The following is a 27,461-nucleotide window of genomic DNA, read 5'->3' on the forward strand; positions in this document are numbered from 1 at the left end:
GAGGGCATGCCACTAAGCAGCAGCCCAGGGTGTCTGCTTGCACCAAATGAGGCCTCATTAACAGGCCATTCACGAAGCTCGCGTTCATACTCGGCGCCCAGCCGTGGTAAATGAAAGAGACGGAGCCCCCCGGATGCCCGGGTCTACCCCTTGCCACAGATGGGTCTACCCGCTCTCTTGCATGATGATGTTGATGTCCACTTGTGTGTGTGACAAGCTGACATATGTTACAGGGCATTCATCGCTGGCTTTTAAATTGCCCTCTTCGGATGCTCTATTCAGCCCCATCGGCACACTTGCACTCCAGAGACTGGCAATATACATATTTACATAATGCTCTAATGCAATAAAACAGATGAACAGAGTTCTGTCTGTGTGCCGGGTGGGGGGCTAGGTCAGAGAAACTAGATCAGCGCACACTATTTGTACATTGCAGCTGCAAATTCAATGCTTCCCATACAACTATATGATGTAAACATTATTAGTTTTGAAATGAGTGAAGCATCACACCAAACCTGCATCAACCACTGCAGTAACCGTGTTAAGCTTTTAAAAGATAATGTTGTTCTTCTCTATATTTCATATAGTCTACAAATCGCATGATTTAAAATAGAAACATTAGTGTAAATGTAGCATGGGTCTCAAAATTTGGTACCAAATGAAAAGGCATTTTCTAGCCTAAATAAAAGGTAAATGGTCTGCACTTGCTTAGCATTTTTTTTTTTTTTACCTTAGCTGTCTACAAAGGCCTTTACAACACACATACACCAATGGTGCAATGCTGCCGTTTGGAGCAACTTAGGGGTTCAGTGTCTTGCCCAAGGACAAGGACCAGTGTGGATAAGAAGAACTAGGGGAGGAACCAGCCCTACCAAAAGGCTGATACTGACTTACTCCTCTATGCTAGAGCTCCATTGTTGTTCAAAAAAACATTATATGGTATTATGGGCGCTTAATGGTAAGCTCCACAGACTACTAACAGTGAACCATGTGTTACATGTATCAAAACCTACTAACACCATCACTATAGAACAGTCTGAATGACGCGTTCTGTCTTCAGTGCAGGTAATTCAGCGTTGCATTTTTAAAATCTCTGAATACCCTAAAATCCCAACACATCCAATTGTCATTTTATTGAAACATTTCTAACCACTGACTTGAAGAATGTTTGCTATTGACTGGAAGCAGTAATTAATCATTGTGGTCACGTTAGGAAAAAAAAATTATCACGCTACAGCAATCATGGTAAACACACTGCTACCTGGCATCACACCAAAGCAAGTAACACACCCATCAGTCCACAACTACAGAATGAGTGTCACGTTTGGCCTCGCTTAGGTGTGAAAAGTAAGCTGCCTTAAGTTTAGGCACCAAAAACCACTTGGTTAGGTTTAAGAAAAGATTTCTTTAAAGAAATCTCGACCACTGCTCTCCTGGGTGAAAGTCCTGTGTTTGATCAATCCAACCGACCTCCCGGCTTGGATCGCTTTTGTACTTCTTCAACTGACCTCCTGCCATAAATTTTGCGACATGGTAAGACTCAAACATCTACAAACATGACTTCCTACAGACCCGACCCACAGTACATATAGTGTATTTTGCCCACTCAAACTTCCTGAGCTAGATGTACCCCCTGTGCTCCTTCTTCCCATCAGATGGATTCTGGATCACCCCTGCTGCTGACCATGCACTAAATTATTCAGCTGAAAATAAGTCCACATTAAAAATGCATTGACTCACAAGAGTAAGACACTGTAGAACAAACTGCAGTGCTAAACATATAGGAGGGGGATCAATGCATTAGTTTATTTGTGATTTACATTGCTAATTTGGATCAAGTGCTTTCAGAACACAGGTGACATTAATATTTACGGTGAATAATATACCTGAGTCCGACCTACAGTATGAATCCAAATGACTTAGTATGACTACGGCATTAAGCCAAACAATATTTCTTTAAATTGAAATACTGCTCCATGAATTCAGGTAGTTGTACAAAGGGCACTTTATTTAGGTCAACGTGCAGATGCAAAAGAAGAGAGTATGTTCTCTGCAGCAATATGGCCTCACACCAAAAAATAAAAAGAAGAACTCACCCAGAAGTTTTTAAAGGTTTGGAAGTTAGGCTGCACATTTTAAATGTCACACTGACACACATGCAAGAAACATACTTGTCATGAAAAAAAAAAAAAAACCACCAAAGTCTGCACCAAAGCAATTTCACCAACCAATTATTTTCAATCCTCTAACGCTTATCTGGCTTACAGGTAGGACTGGGTGAAATAAAACAATCTCTGAACCACGCCATAATAAAAAACATTTCTCAGTAAATTAATGATGATACAATAAGCAGGTTTGTATTTGATATCGGTGACTGATTTACATAATTCAGCCAAAAAGCTGTCTGTGAGAAACGCAAAGTGGTGTGACTGGAAAAGAGAGGCGAGAAGAAAAAGATAACTGAAAAACCAAAACTCAAAATGGTCAAACATAAGTTATACGCATTTGTTTATCTTAAATGCAATGAGACTCATTAGAATGCCTGAGTGCAAAATTGCTCGTGTTGTCAGAGAAGATAAACTCCCAATGGGTCTCCCACCATGAGGAATACATGATATTATGAGTCCATGGATGTGCTGATATGCCTGTAAGCAGTATCCACCATGTTTCCATTAGCAATTCCTCAGCCGTAATACTTTTCTGTTTTTACTATCAATGTGGTGCATGAGCCACTTCCTTTAATGTCTCACGTTCACACACGTCAATGGCTATAAAATTCAAGTAAGAGGGTTTTCTGCTAATGTGTAAATAAATATTAGACATCTGAGGATTCCCGAAAGGTGGCCAAGAAAATATTGCTTTATTAGTAAGACTACACATTAAGAGGGGTCAGCATGTATGAGTAAGTATCATTCATGATGAGGATAAAGGTACCACAGAGACAAACGGTTCAAACCATCTCTGAAGGTTGCTGACAGGACTGGATTTTGACTTTGCTGACTCGAACCCTTCAGGCCTCACATGGACCGGTGGGGAGGGGAAGGACGGGGGTGAGCAGCTTATTAAGCCAGGTTTAATGGCCTTGACCCCGGCCCGCAACCCTGAAGAACAGTCCTGGGGGGAGAAAGGTCAAAGTTTGTATAATATTACGGAGCAAGAGGAGCTCATACGAGTGGGGCGTTTGGCAGAGCTCCATCTTTGCATCGACTATAAAACGGATGGAATTCTGTTAACCAACACTTTCCCAAGTTTCTCTCCTTGAAAATGTGCTTGAACTTGCATTCAAAACCAGCCAAGTTTGAAAGTACCGCACTCTGTGACCTTAGCCCACAGCTAAAGGCAATTACAATTCTATTTGTTTTTAAAGGTTTTTGCTTTCATAAGGCACACAGGAGGAGAGAGCGAGAAGGGTGGCAAATGCTTCCTGGCCAGAGCAAACTCAGACCTCGAGGTTATGCGGCATGCATTTCAGGATACTTAACACCCATTTAGCCCTACAATTATATATTTTAAATGAGAACACATTAATGTTCTCCCCTTAATTACTGTCACTGAATCTGACATTGAAGAAATGTGGGAAGATTTACATTTTAATAACTCTAAACAGCGGAACATTTTTCTGCTTGCTGCTTTTATCATTGGAAATCTTTAGGAATTCATTAGTGCTGGTATCATTTTATTGATTTGCGCACACTGTATCAAGTTGGTTACTGAAGCGGGTTTTGGTCTATATAATGTCGCATTTAATCTGTAATATAAATTGTTTTCATTGACTCAAAGAGTGGGATTTAGAATTCATAACGTGAGAAAACACACCCATCTTCACAATCATCCCCTGGTGCAACTCAATACCTCACTGTTTTCTTCCTCTCCTCTACTTCAATCTATCGCCGCAATTATTCTGTTCCCGCTCGCTCTGCAATCACAGTCGCCAGAGTTTCCTTCTCTCCTCCTTCAGAGGCGTTAGAGTCGCCTGGAACAGAGGGTACAAGCAAAGCAATAAGGCCTGTTGTGAGGCGGCCATGGGATCAATGGGGGTTTTAAGGAGGCGGGACACGTACCCACAGCTGGTCAATTAGAGCAAGGACAGCACAAGTGCACACACAGACACACACACACACACACATACAAACAGTCAAAGTGGCTGGCCTTTAAAAAAATAAGAGTTACTTTTCATCCCTCGTCAGCTCTTTTTCCCTGGCTTCAAATGAATCAGCATCAGGGAATCTCGGTTGTGGTGTGAAGCAGACTAGACTCTCAGGACAAATGGTTTGGGAGATACTATACACACAAAGAAGACTATTTTGATAGCAAAAGTTGTTCTGTCAAGTAAGTGAGCAGTAAAGCTCTGAAATGCGTCACATTAAGTAAGATATGCAAGATAACCAGCCTTTACTGTGGACTAAAATCATGCTTTATGACAACGTTTTACTCTAAAAACACAGAGCATGAGAAAAGCAGTTAAATAGCATTGGAGGGGGAAAAAAGCAAAACTCAGATGACTAGTGAGTCACAACTTAATGAAGCTCATTATGTCAAAGAGAAAACATTAGGCCATTAAGTATTACAGAGTGAGTCACTAGCGTCAAAATATGCACCTATCCCAAGCATTTAAACCTTGTATTTTTTTGGAGTTAAAATAGGAAATGGCAGGTGAATATATTACCATGTTTTGTAGTACATCTTGACAAGAATTAAGGTCCTGGTGTCGGTGCTCAATTTGTAACTAATGGAATGTCGTTAAATATTTAGAATGTAAATGGGATTTCAACTGGGCTTAGCAGACTGATGCAGCAAGAGAAACATTTAACTGGCTGGGTGGGACCGATATAGTGCTGAAGTTAGGGAGCCTCTTATGATAATGTTGATGTGATGCTAGGCAACACGAATCAGTGTCCGGTAGACAGTAACTGCCAAATGGCATCCCAAACATACCACTCTTTGAGCTTTAATATCTAGTTACTTATGGATATACTTTTTCAATGACCACTAGATATGATAAAGACAAACTCTTTTTTTCTTTTTTTTTTTACAGTTGAAAGCATTTTGTTTCTGTCGCTAGTTTCTTTTTGCTAGAGACATGGGTCTCCAAGCACCACGGGTGCTGAAATAACAATAATGATAATAGAACATCACCATGAAGATAAACTGACCCTATAACTCCCCATACACACTCAGCTCAGAACAGCAGTCTGTAGTGAGTGGTCATGAACCCTGACATTGGGTCACGCATATTTCTTCTCGTTGTGGATCAATTTCACCTGCACTGGTGCTTATTTCTTATAAAGGTGTCCTGCTAGTCAACACCCTCCCAGGAGTTCTGCTTTTTTTTCAATCTTGCAATAAAAAAAAAAGTGAACTTGCAAGATGTACACTCGCCTGGCTGTACACCCCTGTTTGTCAGCTGTTAAAACAAGCATACACTGCAAAATGCAAGCTGACAGGTTCCCAATTATCTTGGTCGCAACAATCAGCAAGTGTGATAAGATATCAAAGTACACCTGTGATGTATCTTTTCATCTCAAAATATGCAGATTGGTGACAATGATATTTTTCACTCTTATGAATTTTCCTTCTTCATGTATTCCTTCTTCTCCTTTTTAATCTCTCCTCTCCACAGCTTTTGTCCTGCTAATGCTGAATATTGTAATGAGTCGACAAGCAGGTTCATTATGCGCACTATATTTCCAATTAGGCATGGGAACACATCATGGAAGAAGGAAGAAACAGACGATTGAGAGACAGCTCACTGATGGGTGTGTTACACTTCCTGCTTGGTTTTACCTTTATCCTGTTTTTCTTGCCCGTGATTATGATCCTCTCTACACTCCTGTTTCTATTGACAACAGGCTGTGCTTGGGGAATAAAGGCAAAAGCTTGGCTTGATTATTTTCTGTAAAAAAATCTGTCCCTTCCTCTCTTCAAAGTTATACACTCGTCTACTTGCTCTCTTTCAAAATCATGAAATAACTCTGTTTTGAACCACTGTATTCGGCTTATACATCTCAAAAAACACGTGTACAGATAATACAAGAAAGGACCGAGGGGGAGTGGAGGACAGAGGAGGAGCAGATGGTTGGAGCAACATTGAAATATGAAGCAGATAAACACGAAAACTAGACAAAATACGCAAACAATACGAGCCTCGCTGGTTTCCATACTCTAAATGCTCTCCCTCTATTCACGTTCTGTTCTCCTCCAAGCTGAACAGTGAGCTGCAGAGAAATAACAGGAGCACCTCCGATCTAATATCCCCTTAGATTACAAAGGGTATTCATCAATGACAAAATCTCTCAGTGGATCCTCCGGGGAGTGGGATCTACAAGGAGGAATGGCAGAGCAGCTACCTCTGAGCCTGCCGGTGACAGGAGAGCTGTGAAGTTGTGTGATCACCTGGAAACCTTTGGCTGCAACAACAAAGTGGATGATTGATGCTGTATAAATGCATCTAAAATGTTACACGTTTTGATTTGTCGATCCAACCCCTGCTCCCACTGACCTATGGGGTCCCTATTGAAATGTTTACTCTTTAGGCTGTGTCACATTTAAAAAATTAAAATTAAAAAAAAACTCAGAGAAAAGTACTAGAGTACCAGAGGACCATAATAGGTTGCAAATATTCAGCAACTGTTTACTGGAAGAAAAAATAAATAATTTAAATTAAACCAATTGCATAGATCTCCTTATGCTATAGGAAGTACTTAAGGTAATTAGAAAACAGTTTAATCGCTACATAGTTTGTGCAGCAGACCTTTGTTTATGCAGTTCTGAAGCAAGTAAATTCATAAGGTAGCCAATTAAACCTATGCAAATAGGGCTTACAAATACAAAATGTACTGTTCAACTGTAAAATGTTCTCTCTCTAGTATATATTAGTATTTAAAAGTTAACCTAAGCAAAAAAAAAAAAAAAAAAACTGAAGGGACCCATTTTTTCCAAAGGTTTGGTGTCAGCCCTAAAAACCCAAACTGTAAAAACTTTTGGTACTGTTACACAACAATCTAAAACAGCACTCCAGTCTTTACTCAAGAGTCTAATTTAACATCCTGTATCCCCTTTTTAAGTGGGGCGAGGAAAAACATGTTTAACAGCACGTCCATACTGTGCGCTGTAAAAGCTGTGGAATTGCAAATGCTGTTACTCTGATGTGCACCGCCACAATGTATTTTGTACTTTCATGGTTACGCTCGATACATGCCTTCAATTATCTATCCCTAATGCTAACACAAAACACATTTATTTTCTGCAGAAGAGAGGTAATTGAACTGCAAAATCCACTGCTAAATTAGATATAATCTAGAGAAAGATAACACAGCATAGATCTTGGATTAATTTTACTCCAAGCTACAAGATGGAAATAAACTGAATGTTCTCAGAGTGAAATATGAATGAACGTGTCAGATCATTCAGTGGCCATGACTCTGCAGTGCTCCAAGTTTCCACAGCAGGTTGAGTTTGGGGTGAATGCATGTTACGCCAGTGCCCCCTATTGACCATGAGAAAGATTTCACCTTTAAGACCCCGGGAGAGTTCATTGCAAACTACAACCGTTGATTTTGAATTCCTGTGGCAAAAGGCAACACCTGCTGCCCCAAATGGTGGCAACTAGTTTGTGAAGGGTGCACATTCAAATTCAGAAATCATGTAACGCAACACCCGTAAACTGCATCCAGGGCTACGCCACAGCTAAGTGGTTAGGACTCAATCGACATGGGTGCAAAAATGCCGACGCGTAGTGTCTCTACACTGCACAATCGCAATAAATACAAAAGATAAAAGGCAAAAGAATAAAGGTAAAAGAAATACTGCACACACGTTTGTGTTTACCAACGCAGCAGATCTATGCTACGCCGCTTTAAATCAAAAGGCCAGGAGAGGCACAAGATGTTATTTCACACCAGGCCATTGATTTACCTAAACCACTTTAATAACTTCGTGGTGTCTATGGGAAGACAAACACTTAATTTGCTGGAGTTGTATTTTGTGATTTAGTTGGATAAGGTCAAGTTTCAGCTTTAACAAGTAAACAAGTCAACATAACTCCTGGGTTGTTTTCATGTAATGTACAGTAGGTATAGACACGGTACAATGGCAGTCATTCCCATCCCCTCCGCCTTCTACTTCTCATGACCTCTCTCCCAGGCTTGTGACGGTCCACACAATTACCTTCAATTATCCTCACTTCCAGCTCACCAATTACATCCATTATTGATTCCAGACCCCAAGGCTGCAAGCCTTATCTGTACCTAACCACAGCCCACAGAAGAGAAAGCAGAATAGGACTAAATAATAGGAACCTGGTTCGTTAACACTCTGCAGCTTTTCACTCCATCTATGTCACACTATCACCTGCCTAACAGGAACAGTTTTACACTGCAGTGCCCTTGAAAAACAAATGGAAATAATGTGGGAAAAAATGGCACCCCCTAAGAAGTTATGACTCAGCGGGGAATGTTCTCCAGGCCAAGTTAGCTACTGACAAATGCAATCCTTAAATGATCTCCAAAGTCAGAAAGCTGAATAAAAGACAGGACCAACAAAGTCATTTCAAACTCTCATCATGGCTCTGTAAGCAACGGAGTAAAGTGAGCCCATCTGTTCCTGACTATCGTCTGTCCATCATGTAGCACTCGAGACAATGATAACGCTGCATCCTGCCTGCACATGCTGAAAGCACGGAGAGACAGTCAGAGGGATGACAGTGAGACAGAGTGGGATGAAGGTCAGTTACACAGTATGGAAGCTGCAAAATGTGCAATCACACTCTGCAGCTCTCCTGCCAGATTTTTGAACATGATACTTGCTGACATTTAGTGACACACAAACATAAGCTGCTGTCATCACGCACTAATGTAAAACATCCATCATCTTGAATACACGCCAGGGCACCTGCTGAGAGCCACATCAACGATGTCCTACTGCCATCTCCTGTTACAACAAACTTGAGGGGCTGATCTCCAACTGAGATTTGTAATGCAACGCTGCCCTCTTGAGGACTCATTGTGAAGTTTATAAAGTTGGAGAAATCTTGTTATCCCTTCAGTCCACTTGTCCGTGCAACCCGCGCCTTATCAGATCACCAGCAGGTCCGCGTCGCATCTTATGTCCTTCAAACCTTTTTTTGGAGGACAAACTTGGTCAGGTTTACCGCAACAGGGGAATCCGGTTAAGTTTTATACTGCCGTTTGTACCAATACTGACAAAAAAAAATGGATGAAGTCTGGGGGAAATCTAACAAGCAATGGGAGGCAGAGGAAAACATTACATTAGGAGAGAACCCGTATTATTTGGCAGTACGTGCTAAAAATCGATTGTTCCTTCTTTTCTTGGCACTCCTTATGACGGAGCCCCCTAAAGGGTCACGGAGGAGGATTTCTTTCAGGACTAGTTTTGCGTGCCCTCGCAATACTTCCCTTTAACCTGTCGCTCTGAGCCATGTGTTTGTTTGCATCCAGCTGCTCTGGTCCTCATGAACAGTAGCGTGTTGGTTCACGTCAGCTACAACAGATACTAAGGGGGATGATGTGACAAGTTGTGCATTTAGTGCTCATTGACTTTAAAAGGCCGATCCCCGAAGGTATTCAGGTTCCTGCTGTGAGCAGAGCTGCAGCTGCTCTGTCTGTTGTGGGTGAAACTGGGGTTATATTGGCTATTGTTTCTTGTATTGTTATGCATATTTCTACGTGTTACTATTTGCATTGGCGATGCTTCTATGGCAGTGTGTGTGTGTGTGTGTGTGGACCAGGACCACGGTGGCCCAGATGTGTAAAACGCAGTGAAAATGTCTCTTTCCCAAATAATGAAAAATAAAGGATTTACACGTTTGAAAATACACTCCACACAGAGTTATTAGGGCTTAATCCGAAATGTCTAAGACACCTTTTCAGCATTAAGAAGTGCAAAATAAACTGTTTCAATCACGCAGAGCTGAAAGTCAGGTTGAAACCAAATTATATTTGGGAAAATGCTGCAGAGGGACATTTCACTGCTTCTTGCATATCTAGACCACATTGGTCCAGGTCAAAACTTGAACTAGATTATCATAAACCTGTGTAGCTCGGAGCTCAAAGTCATTTCCCTTAACCTGTCCCCTTAAACGCTGATTTGAAAGCTACGAATGAGAAGCTGACTTTGAAGAAGCTGATTACGGACACGTTCGTTTTTAATGGTTTATTGCGAGGGAACGCAAAAGTAGTCTTGGGGGAAAAAAAAAAAAAAAAAAAATGCTCCCCCGTGACCCTTCATTGCAAGGTTTTGCAAAAATGTTTGTGTGATATTGTGAAATGAATTCAACAAAGTCTGCAGGTAGCAAGTGATCAACTAACCTGTCAAGAGGAAAACAACGTTAGACGCTGCAACGCAATGTGGAGAGCGGTTCGGGCGTGCCTGCATGACACCAGGGGGTTGCAAACTGGAATAACTTGGAAAACTCGTTTCGGTCTGAAAGTGACGTGTTTTTTGTTTTTTTTTTTCTTGGCAGTGAAGCGGTTCCGAGATTAAAACGCGCTTTTATTAACACTGCATTTTTATTTATTTTTTTTATTTTTTTTAAAAAAAAAAGCTGTTTTGGCTTTGTGTTTTTTGTCGACTTTGCAGATTTGTGTTAAAACATCGGCGGTCAAACAACGTCTGCAGCAGCTGAATCCAGTTTAAAAGTGGGAAGAGGCGTGGTTTACCAGGTCTAATGTGGCGTTCACTGACTATGGGAAATATTATCAACTGACCGATCTAAACTCAATGCAGTGTCACAGTTTATTACACCCAAGTTTTCTTTATGTTTAAATGAAGTGAAGTTATTGGTGTCTTTTGTTTATAAAACATTAGTTATACAAATAATGACTTGCCTCGCCTTGGCTGACTTTTATTTGTGGTTCATATTTCGGTGTTGTCTTTCTATTTAAGTTCGTGTATTGTTTACCCTTTATGCGTAATGCATATTCTACTGGTTTAGCAACAACCACAAATAATCGATCATAATAAGTGTATACCGTGTTTGCAAAATTTAGAGTAAAAAAAACAATTAAAATCGGCTTTTGAAGTTTGAAATACGAGGAATTAAGAAATTAAAATACGGTTTACATTTCTGCTTCTTCAATCGTGTCGTTTTGTTTTAAATGAAATCCAGCAGCGAATTTATCCAACAAGCATATTTTGTGTGCTTTTTTTTTTTTTTTTTTTTTTTTTTTTTTTTTTTTGTAGTTTTTGACTACAACACGGTCGGATTTAGAAAGTCGGGACGGGCCCCTGAAGGCACCACTTGTGCGGAGCTCCGGTGTTGTGTTTTCCGCCGGCTCCCCTTCTCGTCCTCCATTAAAAGCTTCGTCTCCATCCCCGCTCGTACGGCGCAGGCCCGAAGTAGCGCAGCCGCTCTGAGGTTAGTGCCCTACCGCGCAATCTCCATCCATTTCAGCCCCGGCGCAGCCGCATCACCGAACCCGGCAGCGTCGGGGGGGTGAAAGACAATCAAGATTGTTTAGGGGTTGACTTTGCAGCTGGGATTTACGCGACGTTATATATATTTTATTTTGTTTTTTTATGCGGAGAATCGTGTCGTAGAGACGCCGGGAGAGGGTAGAAGAGCGGAGGACGGGACGCAGCAGGCCGCTGGGCCCGACGGAGCCGTCTTGTTGTTTTTGTGTTTCATATTGCGCGGTTTTCGTGCTAAAGCTCGCGCTGCGCCGCTTTAACGGGCGTAAACAAAACACCTCGAAATATCTTTTGGCTTTGAAAATGCTTTTGTTCTTCTCCGGATCGAGAGTTTTTGTTTTTTTTAAGTTCATTTTTTTTTTATTTGTATTTTTTTTTTTTTTTTTAAATGAACGTTACACCGAGCGAGGAGAAAGAAATAAAGAAAGAAAAAAAAAAAAAGGGGGGGGGGGGGTTAGCTCCGGAGCTAATTAGCCAAATGTAGGACGGTGCTAGCTTAGCTCAGCTGGGGCAGCCGTTGACAAGTCAACCGGCGGATCGGTTAAAACGTTGTTTTTTTTACACGATGAGGATGAATTACGATACTGTTGTGGGGGAAAAAAAACAAAAACAAAAAACAAACCCTTTTATATCAGATCACCGACGGCGTTATTCATAATTACAATCGGAGTCGTGCGTCTTATTGATCCGATCGTTGTTTAGATGTACTGTGAGCTCTTGTAATGAATGGCAACGTGTCGTATTGTCTTGTTGTTATTGTTGTTATTATTTATTTTGTTGACGGTAATAATGTCCCCGTCACGGCCTCGTTCGTAGAGAAAACATTGTAGATATATCTACGGATATAGTAGATATCGCCCACTAAAGCCTGGGCGATATATTGGTGTTTTATATCGTAATATAACACTAAATATCATCTTTGATTTTGGATATCGTGATTTCATAATGTGACATCGATGTTGTCGTTTCCTGGTTTTAAAAGCTGCATTACAGCAAAGTGATGTCCTTTTTTTTTTAAATTAACAGCTGTTCTTTAATTTGGCTTTACCCACATGGTCATTATATTCATATTACTGATGATTATTTATAATAAAAATAAATAAATAAATTGTAAGCACCAACATTCATCCGCACAATATCGATTATCGAGGTATTTTGGTGGAAATATGTTCATTTTTTTCTATTTATTATATTCATATTGCCCAGCTCTAATAAATACATCAAACCAAAATATTATAATTATTGTGTTATAAGTAAGCAGGTTCTCCCCATTAAACTGGCCCCCTTCATTTATTATTTTTTTTCAAAACTTCACAGACACTACATAGCTACATCATAAATCAAAACAAAAGCATATTGTATGTGTAAATTATAAATGTTTCCTCGAACTTGATCTTCGCCCCCAACTGCACTCTGCGCACACGCAGAGCCGCGTCACAAATACACTGAATGTGTCCCAACCATGACGGCATTTTGAACTCAATTACTGATATATAACTTTTTTTTTTCACCGTCAGAACTTCACTCAGATGGATTCCCATCTAATTTGGGATGGCACCTGTAATTTAACACATAATAAATGCACTACATAGGCAGAGCAGCAGTGGTGCCGTCATTGCACTAAGACAGGAAGCGCCTACTAAATGGCAAAATAAAACATGACTTTCAGACCTTATTGTTATTCTCAATGAAACTTCCTGTGAATGAAGCTCTCTAGAGGCAGAAGAGCAGTGGTGCATTCAGTGAAGTACAACCAAAAACAATAAACATACCTGCAGCGTCTTTACATGGTCAATACACAGCATTTTTGGCAGCAGTTCGGTCAATAACAACCATTGTGCACCAATGTACCAGAGCCTACTAAATAAACAACAGTGGCAGCTGTGCAAGGTCACAGTGTGTGTCTAAGTGCACATGTATTTTTATCACGTTTGTTCGTGATTAATTTAACATAGCTATGAAGCATGTGGTTAAAAGCACGTTATATCGTCGATTTTGAGGGCAGCTGGTGGTTCATGTTGCGTCGCTTGTGTATACGCAGTACTATGCATCTCCTGAGCTGTATATGAAGGAATTGCCTCCGTGTTATTATATTGAGTAGGTGGAGTTTACTCAGGTACCATTTTGTGTAAATTCTTATCTTTATCTTTTGCCTCCTCTCTTCTTTCCTCAGGAATTGTACCGTGGACCCAGCGGTGTAGACCAGGAGACGGATAATGGAGGAGCACACCATTCACCAGACGGAGCACATGACCACCATCGAGGCCAGCGCCGTCAGCCAGGTCCATCAAGTGCACTCGTGACAATAATCAAAAACAATGGAAACAATGAAGGATGAACAGACAGCCTTCCTTCTCCGTTCTGTTATTCACGTGTCACGTTTCGTCCGCTGTGTGTAGGTACACGTGGCCACTTTTACTGAAACCTCCATGATGAGCGCTGAGGAGGATTCGACGTCCTCGCCGGATGACGATCCTTATGATGACACCGACATCCTCAACTCGGCCGGCACTGATGAGATCACCGCCCACCTGGCTGCTGCAGGTGAGTCCAAACTCCACTTAGTCCAGAGAAACTCCACACTCAGTGGTTCTGAAGTAGCAAAAGTGGGATTTATTTGACAAGTAAAACTTCCATTCAAAAGTTCTCTGTGGCTGTGTGGATTTTTGTAATCAGTTAGAGTGAGTTAGTCAAAGTTGCAGATAAGTTCATCAAAACAAACAACACCCTCTGTCTTTTTTTTTTTTACTCTTCGCTGATGTTCTTATCTTACATTTCTGATGAGTTGTATCTTGTCCCAGGGAATACCTGAAGCCCCCTGAGTGCAGTGTAATGCTGTCAAGTGAACAACAGGTGGAGCCAGTGGACCGTGTGTGCAGGCATGGCCACTCTACCGTGTTGCCGTCTGACAAGATTTTAACTTTGTTTTGTCATTTTCCTTTCAATAACACCCGCATTAGCTGCATATTCAAGATGTATAATGAAAGTTTGGCTCAGAGAGGAAGAGACAGCACTTAACAGAATGTGATCAGTTTTAATTACTCTCCTTCACTTTTACTAACCTGCTCTGTCTCGGTCTCTCAGGGCCAGTAGGCATGGCAGCCGCTGCTGCTGTAGCAACCGGTAAGAAGAGAAAAAGGCCCCATATCTTTGAATCCAACCCCTCCATCCGCAAGAGACAGCAGACCCGTCTGCTGAGGTGAGCCTAAAACACAGAGAAGCAAACTTTTACCACATAGTTTGTCTCACCAGTTACAGTGGCAAACATTTCAGTTCACGCATGAGAGGCAGAGTTGATGTGTTTTTTGTTTTTTTTTAACCTGAGCAAAGAGCTAAAGGACGGTATGTGTTTACAGGAAACTACGAGCCACACTGGATGAGTATACGACCAGAGTGGGCCAGCAGGCCATAGTGTTGTGTATCTCTCCCTCCAAACCCAACCCTGTGTTCAAGGTGTTTGGCGCTGCTCCCCTGGAGAATGTGGTGAGTGTTGAAATTCATCACTTCATTTAGAGAAAATATCAAGTCGACTCGCGCTAAAAATGCCTATACGGTGTTTCTCCACTCGTAGGGAGGCTCTTTGAACCTTAAATGTAAACTGAACCATACATTTTCAATGTACTGCAGGTGCTTTGTTATTTACTATTTCGTTCTACTCTAATTGCAAGGAAATCATTCACACCTCAAGACACCACTTAGAGCAAATTATTATTTCATTATTGATCGGGATTTTCATTTTCTCTCTTTATGAAGTTCACATGTCTTTTTACCTTATAGTCATTTACTCTGTATGTCAAAAATACTGATAGAAGTCCATCCAAAGTCTTAAACTTAAAATTGTAAAAGAAAATGATATCATATTTATAGTGATATAAACAGGGAAAGGCAAGTAATTCTTTGCCATTGTGAAGAATTCATTAGTAAATGTTTGGTGCGTTTATTTAATAAGGGGCTTCATTTATTTGATTTTAATTTAACTGATAATTTGTTGAAAAGCTCACCGAAGCACTGTGATGCATCTCTCCTGTCTTCTAGGTGAGGAAGTATAAGAGCATGATGTTGGAGGACCTGGAGAACGCCCTGGCTGAACACGCCCCTCCTGGTGGAGAGCTGGCCTCCGAGCTGCCCCCCCTCACCATCGATGGCATCCCTGTCTCTGTGGATAAGATGACCCAGGTGAGGCTGTAGTCGCTGTCGCTGCTTCTACGCTAAGCAGGAAACTTTGGAAGTCATCATCCGTGTGTGTCCGGTATCAAACAGACGTCCCTTTGCAGAAATGGACGGATTCAAAACATGTTCCCAGCAGAGGGCACCAGCTGCCAACAAACAGATGAATGAAAAATGTGTCTTATATCTAGGATGAGCTGGAGCTTAGCTAACTATATGCATCAAGGTCAAACGCTCACTTGTAGCCGTTTTGGTGTGTCCCCCAGCATCTTTTGGTGTATTTCATCCATCCACATATAATCAGCAATTACACCTCTAAAAGTTGTTACCGTGCGGACATGAGAAGAAGTTGTAATTCGGGCATACCCCTGATGCGTAGGTGGTGTCTGCATTTTAAAAACAAGCTACACCTCGTCTGTTTGATAGGCAGCAGGAGGAAGTACAGAATAGACTGCTCTCGGTAGGCCTCGCAGTGCAGCATTAGCACCGCTGGCAGCCTCTACTCACCCAAGGGAACCCGGCTTGTTTACTCCGCCATCCCAGTGCTGCTGATGCATTCTCTGGATCATCGTCAGCGCAGGCCTCATGGCAGCGGCCCGCAGAGACGGTGCTCAGGTCTGGGAGCGCGGCAGCCAATCCCAGGGCCAGACGAATCCTCGGAGGCCAGGTGTTAGTTAGAACTTGTTTTTCTGGAGGTTGTGGGATGAGATTATCATGAGTATAACCTGTTGCCTCACTCAGTTTGGCCAAGGCAGGTGGAAAGGTGTGGGGGTGGATGTTTTTAGAGCTGTATGTGTGCGCCGTGTGTTGGAAACGGGATGTTGCCCTGTGGGAACGATTGATGAACCTTAGAAATGGCACACATGAAAGTGAAAGGGTGCTAATTCAGATTTCTCCTGATTGATAGGAGGAAGGCCTCAATGTCTTCTATCTGCAGCAGATTTTGTGCTGCTAAAGTATTCCCAAGTAGAGTTTAGTGATACAGACAGAAGCCCTTACCCGTCAGATATATGGAGCATCTGTAGCAGGTGATCCTGGGTCTAGCCTGAGCCCATAATTATCCCCCAGCCTTGTTGGGTTCAGGGACCCGGCAACATAGCTGCCTTCCTAAATTCTGATTGGACCACTGCTTGGAGGATTATGATTGGGGGTAGGGTGGTGGGTGTGATGGCAACATGCCACTTAACTCACACGCCACTGTAATTAGGCCATCTGGCCTTGCACACATACATCCACATCATCCACAGGTGGAAATGTAAAAATATTTTTGCTCCCAAGTCCTCTTCCTGGACTAATCCTGGTTTTCATTCGCGGTGTCAGCTGAGGTACTGCTGCGCCCAGATGCAGTCTCTGTTTTTCAAAAGCCGTTGTGATAAAGCATTGACCCTCCATTTTCTATCCAGATCCATTTTATCATATGCCTTTGAGTGATGCACTTAGAAGCGGTGTATAGGTGGTGTGTGCGCGAGATAGAAAAGGGGGTCTAATGGGGAGGAGGGAGGGATTTATTTCTCCCGGAACCAAATTTAGCCCGTGATGTCAAGGCAGGCAGACGCTGCAGTGCCTCATTGTGCAATATAATCCCTCGGTGATGCTTGCATATTACCGGGACACTGAGGACATTGGCACTAAACCCCACCACAGCATGTCAGTGAATGTGAGTGTGCGACTGTTCGAAGAAGTGTTGATGTGAATATGGGCAACACTCACCGGTTCACATGAAGTATGGACGCAAGCAAGTCAAAATAGATGAAGACCGCCACACGTTCCCTCTCCCTGCTTCGGGATGCAATGCAAACCCTCTGGAGGCTTCTCATGCAACATGACGAAGACAAAAGCAGAGGAAAGAAAGCACACAAATCAAAATTAAGAGTTAAAAATAGATTCAGTGCCGGGTCAGTTCTCTTTGCTCTTCTCTGGCTTCATTAAAACTGCAAAAAGTAGGTAGCCATATTTATGTTAGACGTGGTAGACTGTTGAAAAGACTAATTGAACAGTGTGACCTTCATGAAGTTGTATATAGTTATGCCTACAACCTACATATATTTGCAATACAGTATAACTACTTTTATAAAGTGCTCTTGAATTTCAGCAGCCAATCACAAACAAAATATACATCATATACAAGAAACCTTTTATTTTTGAAATTCTGATTTTAACCATAGTTTTTTTCCACTCTAGTTTTTATTATTCAATTTAACCAAATATTAATAAAATCTTGAGACTACCTGTGCAACAGAAAAAATCATTGTTATGCTATTTAAGTGCCGGTCTCTTCACTAAAGGACAAAACAATCCGCCCACAACCACAGTTCCTCTTTTAGTTGCAACGGCCTGCAGCACAGAGGCTTGGTCATCTGACTTCATTGTGTGTAAATGACACGCTCAAATGTAGTGGACGGGAACTCGCTGATAAAGTCGGCCCACAATAACGAAATTATGACTTCAGTCCATATGATATCAGGAATCATGAGTCATCAAACTTAATCTAATGTTTTAGTTCGACATTCATTTTCCTTTTTAACACTATTGACCCGTTTGCCCTCATTAATACCCACACGGAGTGTGCTGTGAGCCTTTGCTGGGACAGACCGACTCCGACTGCTCAGCTCGGCTGGATAACCCCTGATGTTCTCATGGTGTCAGTCTGACACGTCAGGCTGGAGCCACCGCCATAGATTGGTCTGTTGATAAACACGAGCGCATTGTTCTCCTTTTAGAAAGCCCGTTTCTATTTACAGGCCCTCGTAGCTCAGCACCTGATCAATACACGTCTCCTGCTGCCTGTTCAAGGGCGTGTACGCTCATATGTGTGTGTGTGTGTGTGTGTGTGTGGAAGAGATGCTGCAGCTCTCCACTTTAGAGTTTTGGTGTCTGGATCATCTCTTTTCTCCACGAATGTGTTGTTTTTTTTTAGGCCCAGCTGCGAGCGTTCATCCCGGAGATGCTGAAGTACTCAACAGGCAGAGGGAAGCCTGGCTGGGGAAAGGAGAGCTGCAAGCCAGTGTGGTGGCCCGAGGACATCCCCTGGGCCAACGTCCGCAGCGATGTCCGCACAGAGGAGCAGAAACAGAGAGTAAGACAAATACTCGTGTAATATTTTGCAGGTAAATACCGCAAGGTCGGGATTCCTTCCAACGTGACTGCACTTGGAGCCTACAGATTCTGTATCTTGTTCAAAAATACAAAGCAACTGACGTTTATTCATTCAGAAGCCTCATTTGCGAACATACAAACAGGCCACTGACCCCTGATTTTACTAGTTGAAGAGATTGTTACCACTCTCATACCAGTTCTGTAAATATGAGGCGACAGCCAGAATCTATTAAACCTAAAAAAGATGCAAGATGCCTTGATGAGCTTCAGAGGTGCGGGTAGGCAAATTGTTTTTGCCTGTTACGGAGCCAGGATAGCAGTTTACACCCTAGTCCATTATTTACTTGAGGTTAACTGTCTTGGAATTTATGTCATTGATCCGATTCTACATCATTTCTATTTGTAATGTGGCGTTCACTGTCTTGAGGTATCTTTCGAATTATTGCACACATTGACCCGCGTCTGCGCTGCCTCAGGTGTCTTGGACGCAGGCGCTGCGGACCATCGTGAAGAACTGCTACAAGCAGCATGGCCGTGAGGATCTGTTATACGCTTTCGAAGACCATCAGGTAACCTCGGCAACCACCACGCAGCACCACCACCACCACCACCTGACCACAGCACAGAGCATAGCTCACCTTGTGCCCTCGCAGACTGTGGTGCAGACCATCAACAACCCTGACGGAACAGTCTCGCTTATCCAGGTGCGTTTTACTCCCTGTGTGGTCATCCCACTCCTCAGAGGGCCTTTCTTTTTTTTCCTTTTTTTTTTTTTTTTTTTTAATGCAATCCTCATTTCATTTTTCTAAAGTTTAACTCCACATTCACATTGCTCTCAGGTTGGCACGGGACACACAGTTGCCACTCTGGCAGATGCCTCAGAGCTGCCTGGTGTGACAGTGGCACAAGTCAACTACTCAACTGTGACTGATGGAGAGGTAGCACGCATATACACACACACACACACACACACACACACACACACACACACACACACACTTATTCCTCCCAACCATTTTTTTTTTCACATGTAACATATTCTGACCTCTCATATCTACAATAATATAACATAGAAAGAAGAAGCGTGTACTCCTCTCTTCCTGATGTACCAATAAACTCAAAATCAACCCCTTGCTTAACTTTCATAAGCACATTGGTTGTATTAATCGGAGCTCAAGAAAGTTGCTACTAATAATTAAAATGACAATAACAAAAAAAAAATATCAACAATATGCAAATTCAATTACGTGAATTTTGTCAAGTGCATTCAATGGGAGCTGTCCGTTCAGCACCACAAAATCAAAACACACACACACAACAACAGCAATATCCGCACAATCTGTAATACCCAATTACTGATGGTCAGGGGTTTTTTTTTTCTGTATAAAACTGTATTTTATTTAATTTATTTATTCTCCAGGTGGAGCAAAACTGGGCCACCCTGCAGGGCGGGGAGATGACAATCCAAACCACAACGTCAGAAGCCACACAGGCAGTAGCATCCCTGGCTGAAGCTGCTGTCGCTGCCAGTCACGAGATCCAGTCCGGAGCCACGGTCACAATGGCCCTCAACAGGTGATACTGATGGAAATTAATATCACATTGTGCAGAATTTTGGGGGAAATATTTAACAGCAGATTAGTGTTTCAAGTAGATCTTTAACCTTAGACATTAGAGGGAGGCCACATAAGCAATTAAGCGCTATAGAATTAGACCAGAGGGGTGGGGGGGGGCAATTTTCATAGTATTTGTAATTACAGAAACTGTGTTTTATTTTCATTTACAAAATCATACTTGCATTTATGGCGAGAATACTCAGATAAATAATGTTACACCTCTAAGCTTAAAATTTGTTGGTAAATAGAGCAAGAAACAGGTTGAAAAGAAGAGGTGTTTTAACAGGAAATGTAATGATACTGTATTATTTTATGTTTAGTGTTCACTGCGATGTTCAGTGACTGGCAGTGGAGCCAGCAAAGACTCCATAAAGTCGCACCGGCAGCTCTAACAACTGGATGAAAATGGGACAACTGTCCGGGCATGTTCACTGGGGTCCCCTGGAGATGAGAGCCAACTATTCCTCATCCTAGCAACTAATTAATTAGCCTTCAGTCTTTATATCAGCAGCGTGCAAAGGTGCAAAACCATTAAATTGATTTGTTAAGTCACATGTTTTGAGTGCCAACGGCTCAGTTACAGTTTGCTTATTCAATAATATGAGTGCAGATGATTAATGCATGATTATTAGCAGTGAGACAAAGTCAGTAAAAGTTTGACATACAATCAGCAATAACCTGTAATAGTATAACTTCTACACAATGTTTTCAGCCATATTATGGACTCCCTGTTATAAATATGAACTGTTGCAATTGAGTCTGTGCTGGGGTTGTTGTCGGTGTGCTGTTTTTCTGGAGGGAAATCAGTGTGGCAGAAAAACAGCACACCGACAACTCATATTTAGATGGGATCTACAAAAGGATCTTTAACCATGTCTCATGGAGGCACTGCAGAACCTGTTACAACACAAGAACACAGCCCGCTCAAAATGATTTGGCTGTGATCTTTAGTGGCAGTTAAAACGGACTGACCTTTAGCTAGTCACTTCCTTATTTTCAAGATCTTCCACTTCATTAAAGGTAATCAAAATGCTGAATTCATCAGCCGAACTCCCCTAGATACTGAGATGTTTGCTGGATTTTTCACTGCACCACTGTCAAGGCAATCATTTCAGATGTATATGGGTATGTCCCATCGGGGCTTGTTACCTGCTCCCACCTGAGTCCTCCCTCCCCCTCGCCTCCTGCTGTTTACCTGCGCTGAGCTCTTTGCTCCACAGGCTCTGGAACATTTTGTCTCTGTTTTCCAGCTCCTTAAGGGGACTGGAGCTTCTTTCTGTCACTGACCAAAAATGTCACCTCATCACGCGGCGACATTTATCAGCTATCGTAAACGACAAAACCGCTGCCAAGCTTGGAACCTTTAATCTGTATTGTTGTAATAAACATTTTGTTCACGCCACACATTTTTTTTATCACCAAACCGAAAAAGCCAGACCAAGTTCATACACAGTTTGTCTTTGCTGCAACAATTTATGGCATAACTGGTCACAATTCAACATCTGTCATTAAGGCTTGATTGTGTTGACTTATTGAGGAGCATCGCACATCTACTGTCTCTACCCTGGCAGCTCCTCCTCCTCCTCCTCCTCCTTCGTGTCCATCTGCATTTCTATCTCAGATGTGATTATCAACCAAGCTGTGAACGGTTCCATTTGGTTCATAACGAAGCTGGTGTGGTAATAAGCTCGTGGTAATTCGACTGGATAGATCTGGTTAATAAAACTGCTTCGTTAGGCCCCATAGCACCTGGCCTTGGGGGGAGATGTGACAGATTCTCCATAAGTCCAGACTAGAAAAGCCTCTTACAGCTCATACACTCCGACCTCTTCACCCCACATCTCTCTAATAACCCTTGCCTTTGCGAGCAGACTGTGTGTGTGTGTGTTGTATGAGATGTGTGTGTGTGTGTGTGAATTTTAAGGCTTTGTATCAAAAGATTGTATCTGGAAGTCCCAATATCTCCATCTGCATCTTGTGCGGATAGATCTTTCTTCAAAAATGCGCGCACAAACAATTGTTTTTTTTTTTACATGTATACGTTATGCGTGTGTGTTACAGTGAGGCAGCAGCCCACGCTGTAGCGACGTTGGCGGAGGCCACTCTACAAGGAGGAGGGCAGATTGTCCTGGCAGAGACCGCAGCTGCTGTTGGGGCCCTGGCAGGGGTTCAAGATGCCACAGGTACCCCGTCCCACCCCGCATATTATCACCCACACCGCAAACACTTGAGGCAACACGCAAAAACACACCTTACGGTATTTACGTCATCTCGTTCTTAAGGTACAGAAGAGCCTTTTTTTTTTTTTTTTTTTTTTTTTTTCTTTTTATGTGACACGCAGGTATTTAGCGTCAAACTATGTGACTACAGCGGGCTAAGTCGGCAGACGTTGAAGCTCATAAAGTTGCGACTTCATTAGTTACGCACAGCTCTGAAATCAGCAACAAAAAAAAAATAAACTACCAGTGTGATCTCTAAACGTTGTATTCAAAATTGTTCAGCTTATTTAGCTGTTGAACGCACAGCTCTCCTCAATAAATCAATGTACAAGAAAATCTAAATCAAAGAACGGAGGTTCGTTCTTTTGTCGAGAATCGTCTGCCGTCACGCCATCCCTAATTGTTTTTTTTTTTTTATGCGTGTTCCCCAGCCGAAGGCATTTCTGATTAGCTATAAGCTTCCTACCAGCAGAAAAGCACCCTCGTTCTAATCTACTCCGTGCTGATGGGACAGATGGTGTGGTTTTTTTTTTGTTTTTTTTTGTGTGCATCTTGTAGTAATACTCCTTTCTTTAAATGATACGTCGCCGAAAAGGTTGATCCTCCTTAAATACTACGCACACTGCTGTTCCGATGTATTCTGCTGGGACTGAACCAGTTTGGAGTGACAGCCTCACATCCTCGTTGGGATTGCTTTAACAACCATCTCCAGCGTGTGTTCAGTCAGTAGCCTCGGGGTTCAAATGTAAAGCTGCTGCTTGTCAATGAGTGACGTCAAGAGCACAGCTAGTAATCTGAACTTTATTACTGTAACTAGTATGTAAATGAGTACATATACTCTACGTGTCCATATGGTGGACAGAAAGCCCTTGTCTGAAGTATTTGCTTAAACAAATTAGCAGTTCAAGAGCAACTTGAAGAGCAGTTTGTTTTCCTTGCGACTTTGATTTTGAAGCCACAATTTGATGCAGACCCGCAGGTTACGTACGCATCATCACTGCAGTCATGACTTTGACGCATTCAATCCTCGTAATTTACAATCAATGCAATGATTCAACAACTCAATTATTACATCCAATTTGTTATGCTAATAAACGTGAAGGTCACTAACAAATACAACGGGAAGCCCTGTGTAGACTGAGCTACAAACAAATCTTGCAAGCTGTAGATCGTTTCTTCATTCACCATGTCATCTAATCAGTACCACACACACACACACACACACACACACACACACACACACACACACAAAGTACACTAGTCCAGGGGCATGAACAGGTCCCTCAGGGGCCCTCCTAAAGAGCTTTGATCCACTCCATTATCAGTCCATGGTCTAATCACTGGACCAGCTGTCAGCACCCCCCCCCCCAGGTTCTCTTGCTTGTCTTTATATATAGTCGTACTCACACACACACACGCAATGTCACTTTCTACATGAATATCGGCCCTTCTGAATTTAAATTTACAATAGGTATTTATGTGACCCTGTATCCACCTCTTACTGTCCATAAACTGCATCAATAAAAACAGAAGCACAAGAGCTGATTATATTAGCATTGCGTCCACAATTACAGAAATGAAACATATTTCAAATATCTTTAAATCTCTGGATGCTTTTTTTTTTTTATTATTATTTATTTTTATTTATTTTTTTACCAAAAACAGCCCTCGAGTTTTAGCACCCAGTTTATACACTTCAGCGCTTGTTCAGATATTTAAACAAGTGATTCTGATTGTCGCAAGAAGGCTGGGAAAAATGTGTCATCGTGAAGTTATTGCTTTCTCTTGGAAGGGGAGCTTTTCCGTCGCAGCAATTATCGTTAAGATTAGACACAAAAAGAAAATGAGGGTGTTACGATGAACAGAAATCTGATCGCAAAACTGATTTTTTTTTTTTTTTTTTTTTTTTTTTTTTTTTTTATGAGCTGGTTCTATTCAATTGTCTATAAACTTGAGTGAGTCTGAGTACAATTCGATTTTGGCTGACAAAATGACATAAAGCACTTAAATAAAAGATTAACCCTTAAGTATTTAGCTAATAATAACAGATATCACTCGGTAAAACAAAACAAAAAAATGCAAATGCAAAAATACCTACAATGTGCCTGTCCGCATTTGCACATTTGTGCACTAGTGTAAATTCAGGTTACTTAAATCTTAACAGCCTTTGTTGTTTGACATTTTGCTTCCTAAACCTTAAGGAGTCATTTGGCTGCAATAGCTCACTTAAGCGACTAATGGAGCTGCCAAAGCCAGTCCTTCTCCCCACTATTGACCTTAGCTAATCACTGTAGTGCTACACAGCAGTGAAGGGTGCCGTTTGAAGTGCACCGGCCCAGACACACAGCTGATTGGCTTGTGACCTGACCCCTTCACTGAGAAAGGCCACGGAGAGACGCACACATGTGCATTAACACAAGCTACACCGAGCCCTTAATGTCCAAGTGACAATGTCGGAGCGGCCAAGTGAGGCACTTCAGTTGGTAACTGGTGCTGCGTCCATACGTCACTGTGCCAGGCTAAAGCCCCGCCGCCTTAAGCCCTCCTCCGTAATCACTGCCAGCACAATTACCTGCATCAGCACAACTTAACATTGTCACAAATCATTGGCAAGGGGGCTTAGCGAGAGTCCACAAAGAGGACCGGCGATTAACGAGCTGAACGGACAAATTTATTTTGGGAGCCCCGCAAAACGCATTCCTTTTTTCTTTTTTTTTTTCTTTTTCAAAATCTTGAAATATTCTGTCCTTAAATAGATTCGGATGCGGCCCTCAGTTATGTATTTACACGGATTCACGTGTGACGTGTAACTTGTTGCGTCTAAGCTCTCGGTAATTGGGGGGGGGGGGGGGGGGCGGCGGAGGTGGGCATGAGCCGCTGCCATCCCCGACACCGACCTTCCTGCCCGCCTGTGACACGGTGACAGCTTGTAGGGTGGGGCAGAGGCCCACGTGACTGCAATAATCCCTGCAGGCAGAGAGAGAGACACACACACACACACACACACACACACACACACACACACAGCTGGGAATGGGGGAAGCAAGCAGAGGACGTTCAATCGGACCATTGTTCAGAAATGCCTTCTGTGTAACATGGCGGCCTCCTCCTGTCACACACAACTACCTTCGCTGGACGGCCCTCCCCGAGCGGCGTAAAACACAAACTCTCTCAACAAGACTTCCCCGGGCCGAAGACTGCCACGAAGCAGTGTTTGTTCGTTATTTTACGGAGCCGCAATTAATTACAGCATCTGCAGAGTTCAAACTAAAGGAGAGAGACGGTCCAAACGTGTCCCACTTCTCTTCCTTCTAGGTCTGGTCCAGATCCCGGTCAGCATGTATCAGACTGTAGTGACGAGCCTCGCGCAGGGCAACCGGCCCGTCCAGGTTGCCATGGCACCCGTCACCACGCGCATAGACAACACTGTCACGCTGGACGGCCAGGCGGTGGAAGTCGTGACTCTGGAGCAGTGACAATTAGCACCGTGGTAGGCGTAGAAGGAAGCCGCCGAACGCCCACCGTCGGAGATCTGTTTATCTCTCGTGTTTTCCAGGACGTCACGCTGTGTACAATGTCAAATATATTTTTTAATGTACATCTGCAGGGGAAGTAAAAAAAAAAAAAAATGAATTATCAATGCATTGTGTTTACCATGTAAAGATATTGCTTTTGTTGGTGTCATTTTTTTTCCCCCATTTAGCTCCATGGTTTGTTTTTGTTTTTTTTTGTTTTTTTAGCTCTGTGATGTTAATTATTTAGTATTTATTTCTTTACAATTAACCATTACATAAAAACGAAGATGAACCAAAAAGCCCGGGAGGAAAGCCACCACTGCTTCACTCAAGAGTGTTCACTGTCATTTTCCCTTCCCTCTACGTGCTGCACTATTATGTTTTTTTGAGATGCATTTAGAGTCCAGTGCCATAGTCAGAAATCACTCCTCTCCGTTGCCCCCTTGTCCCCCAATCACTTGTCCCGAGTTTCCCTCTCTTCCACCTCCGCTCACCTAAAAAAAAAAACCCTCCCTGGGTCGAACAGCGTCCGAGCTGGAGACGCTTCCAGACATTTTTCTTACGTTAGATGATGAAATATTACGTTGGAATATCGTCGTGTCGCGTGCGTCTCCCTTCTTCTTCTTCCACTGTAGTCCACGCACATGCCAAAATTTGCGAAGACTCAGGACACAACGTCAACGCGTTTTTTTTACTGCTGGATTGCCGAGTTGACTTCTTGAAGCGGTCTTCTTTTTGTCTACCAAATCTGTTTCTGTACATTGCATGGATAAGAGGAGCACCCCCCTCCCCTCTCCCCCCCTCCCCCCCCCCCCCCCCCCTTGGTATGTTATTTTTAACACGTATATGTGACCTTTGTACTGTATGTCACTTAGGACTTGGTGGTCGGCGTCGCTTTGTATATTTACAGGAAGTCGGTCTTACTTGGACAGAAGCTGCAGTATTTGTAACGCACAAAAACATTTGCAACTAAAGAATCACTTGTCCAGAGTCTACGAAGTTGGATGCAGCTGTAACAGTCGGTTTAACTCTCACCAAACTTGTGTATTTAAAAACAAATAAAGTCCAATAAAATGGCTGCTGTTCACCACTCAAACGGTTCCCTCTCTCGACTTTCATTACACTGCTCATCTGAAAGCGTAACTATCAATGGGTGCGTAAAGATTCCACACGTGCTCTATCAAACCTTGCACCTTTGAACTCATTATTCAGTTCAGTTACATACGACTCACATCAGGTCATGTAGGGCAGCCATATTTAGCAAAAAAAAAAAAGCTTAACGGAACAGAGACGCAAAGACAAAACTGAAGTCTGGCACCGACTAAACAGTTTCCTGGAACGCTAATATTTGACTGCCATTTATCGGGTGGGCTTAAAAACAACTACGTACCGGCAACATGTTACAGTATATTAGCTGCAGC

General features: G+C 42.4%; 1 protein-coding gene across 3 annotated transcripts; it reads left to right on the forward strand.

Annotated features, from left to right (window-relative positions):
- The first annotated feature begins 11,259 nt into the window (after positions 1-11,259).
- nrf1 (nuclear respiratory factor 1) lies at positions 11,260-27,136 on the forward strand. 3 transcript variants are annotated; one of them, XM_069164845.1, is made up of 12 exons: positions 11,260-11,374; positions 13,601-13,709; positions 13,827-13,971; positions 14,512-14,626; positions 14,784-14,910; positions 15,463-15,603; positions 18,512-18,670; positions 19,167-19,394; positions 19,530-19,628; positions 20,111-20,265; positions 22,368-22,489; positions 25,841-27,136. In XM_069164845.1, exons 2-12 carry the CDS (start codon positions 13,644-13,646, stop codon positions 25,999-26,001), a joined length of 1,518 nt encoding a protein of 505 aa, XP_069020946.1. In that variant the 5' UTR covers positions 11,260-11,374; positions 13,601-13,643; the 3' UTR covers positions 26,002-27,136. The 3 variants fall into 3 exon arrangements, 2 of the variants coding, with proteins under 2 accessions (XP_069020946.1, XP_069020947.1); XR_011179029.1 differs by lacking the exons at positions 11,260-11,374; positions 25,841-27,136 and adding an exon at positions 20,627-20,826 and having other exon boundaries at positions 11,852-13,709; positions 22,368-22,455; XM_069164846.1 differs by lacking the exons at positions 11,260-11,374; positions 13,601-13,709; positions 13,827-13,971 and adding an exon at positions 13,980-14,306.
- The last annotated feature ends 325 nt before the right edge of the window (positions 27,137-27,461 follow it).

The sequence above is a fragment of the Embiotoca jacksoni genome, unplaced genomic scaffold (genome assembly GCF_022577435.1).
Source record: "Embiotoca jacksoni isolate LCO1_2020_lvr unplaced genomic scaffold, fEmbJac1.0.p SCAF_32, whole genome shotgun sequence".
Classification (NCBI taxonomy): Eukaryota; Metazoa; Chordata; class Actinopteri; family Embiotocidae; genus Embiotoca; species Embiotoca jacksoni.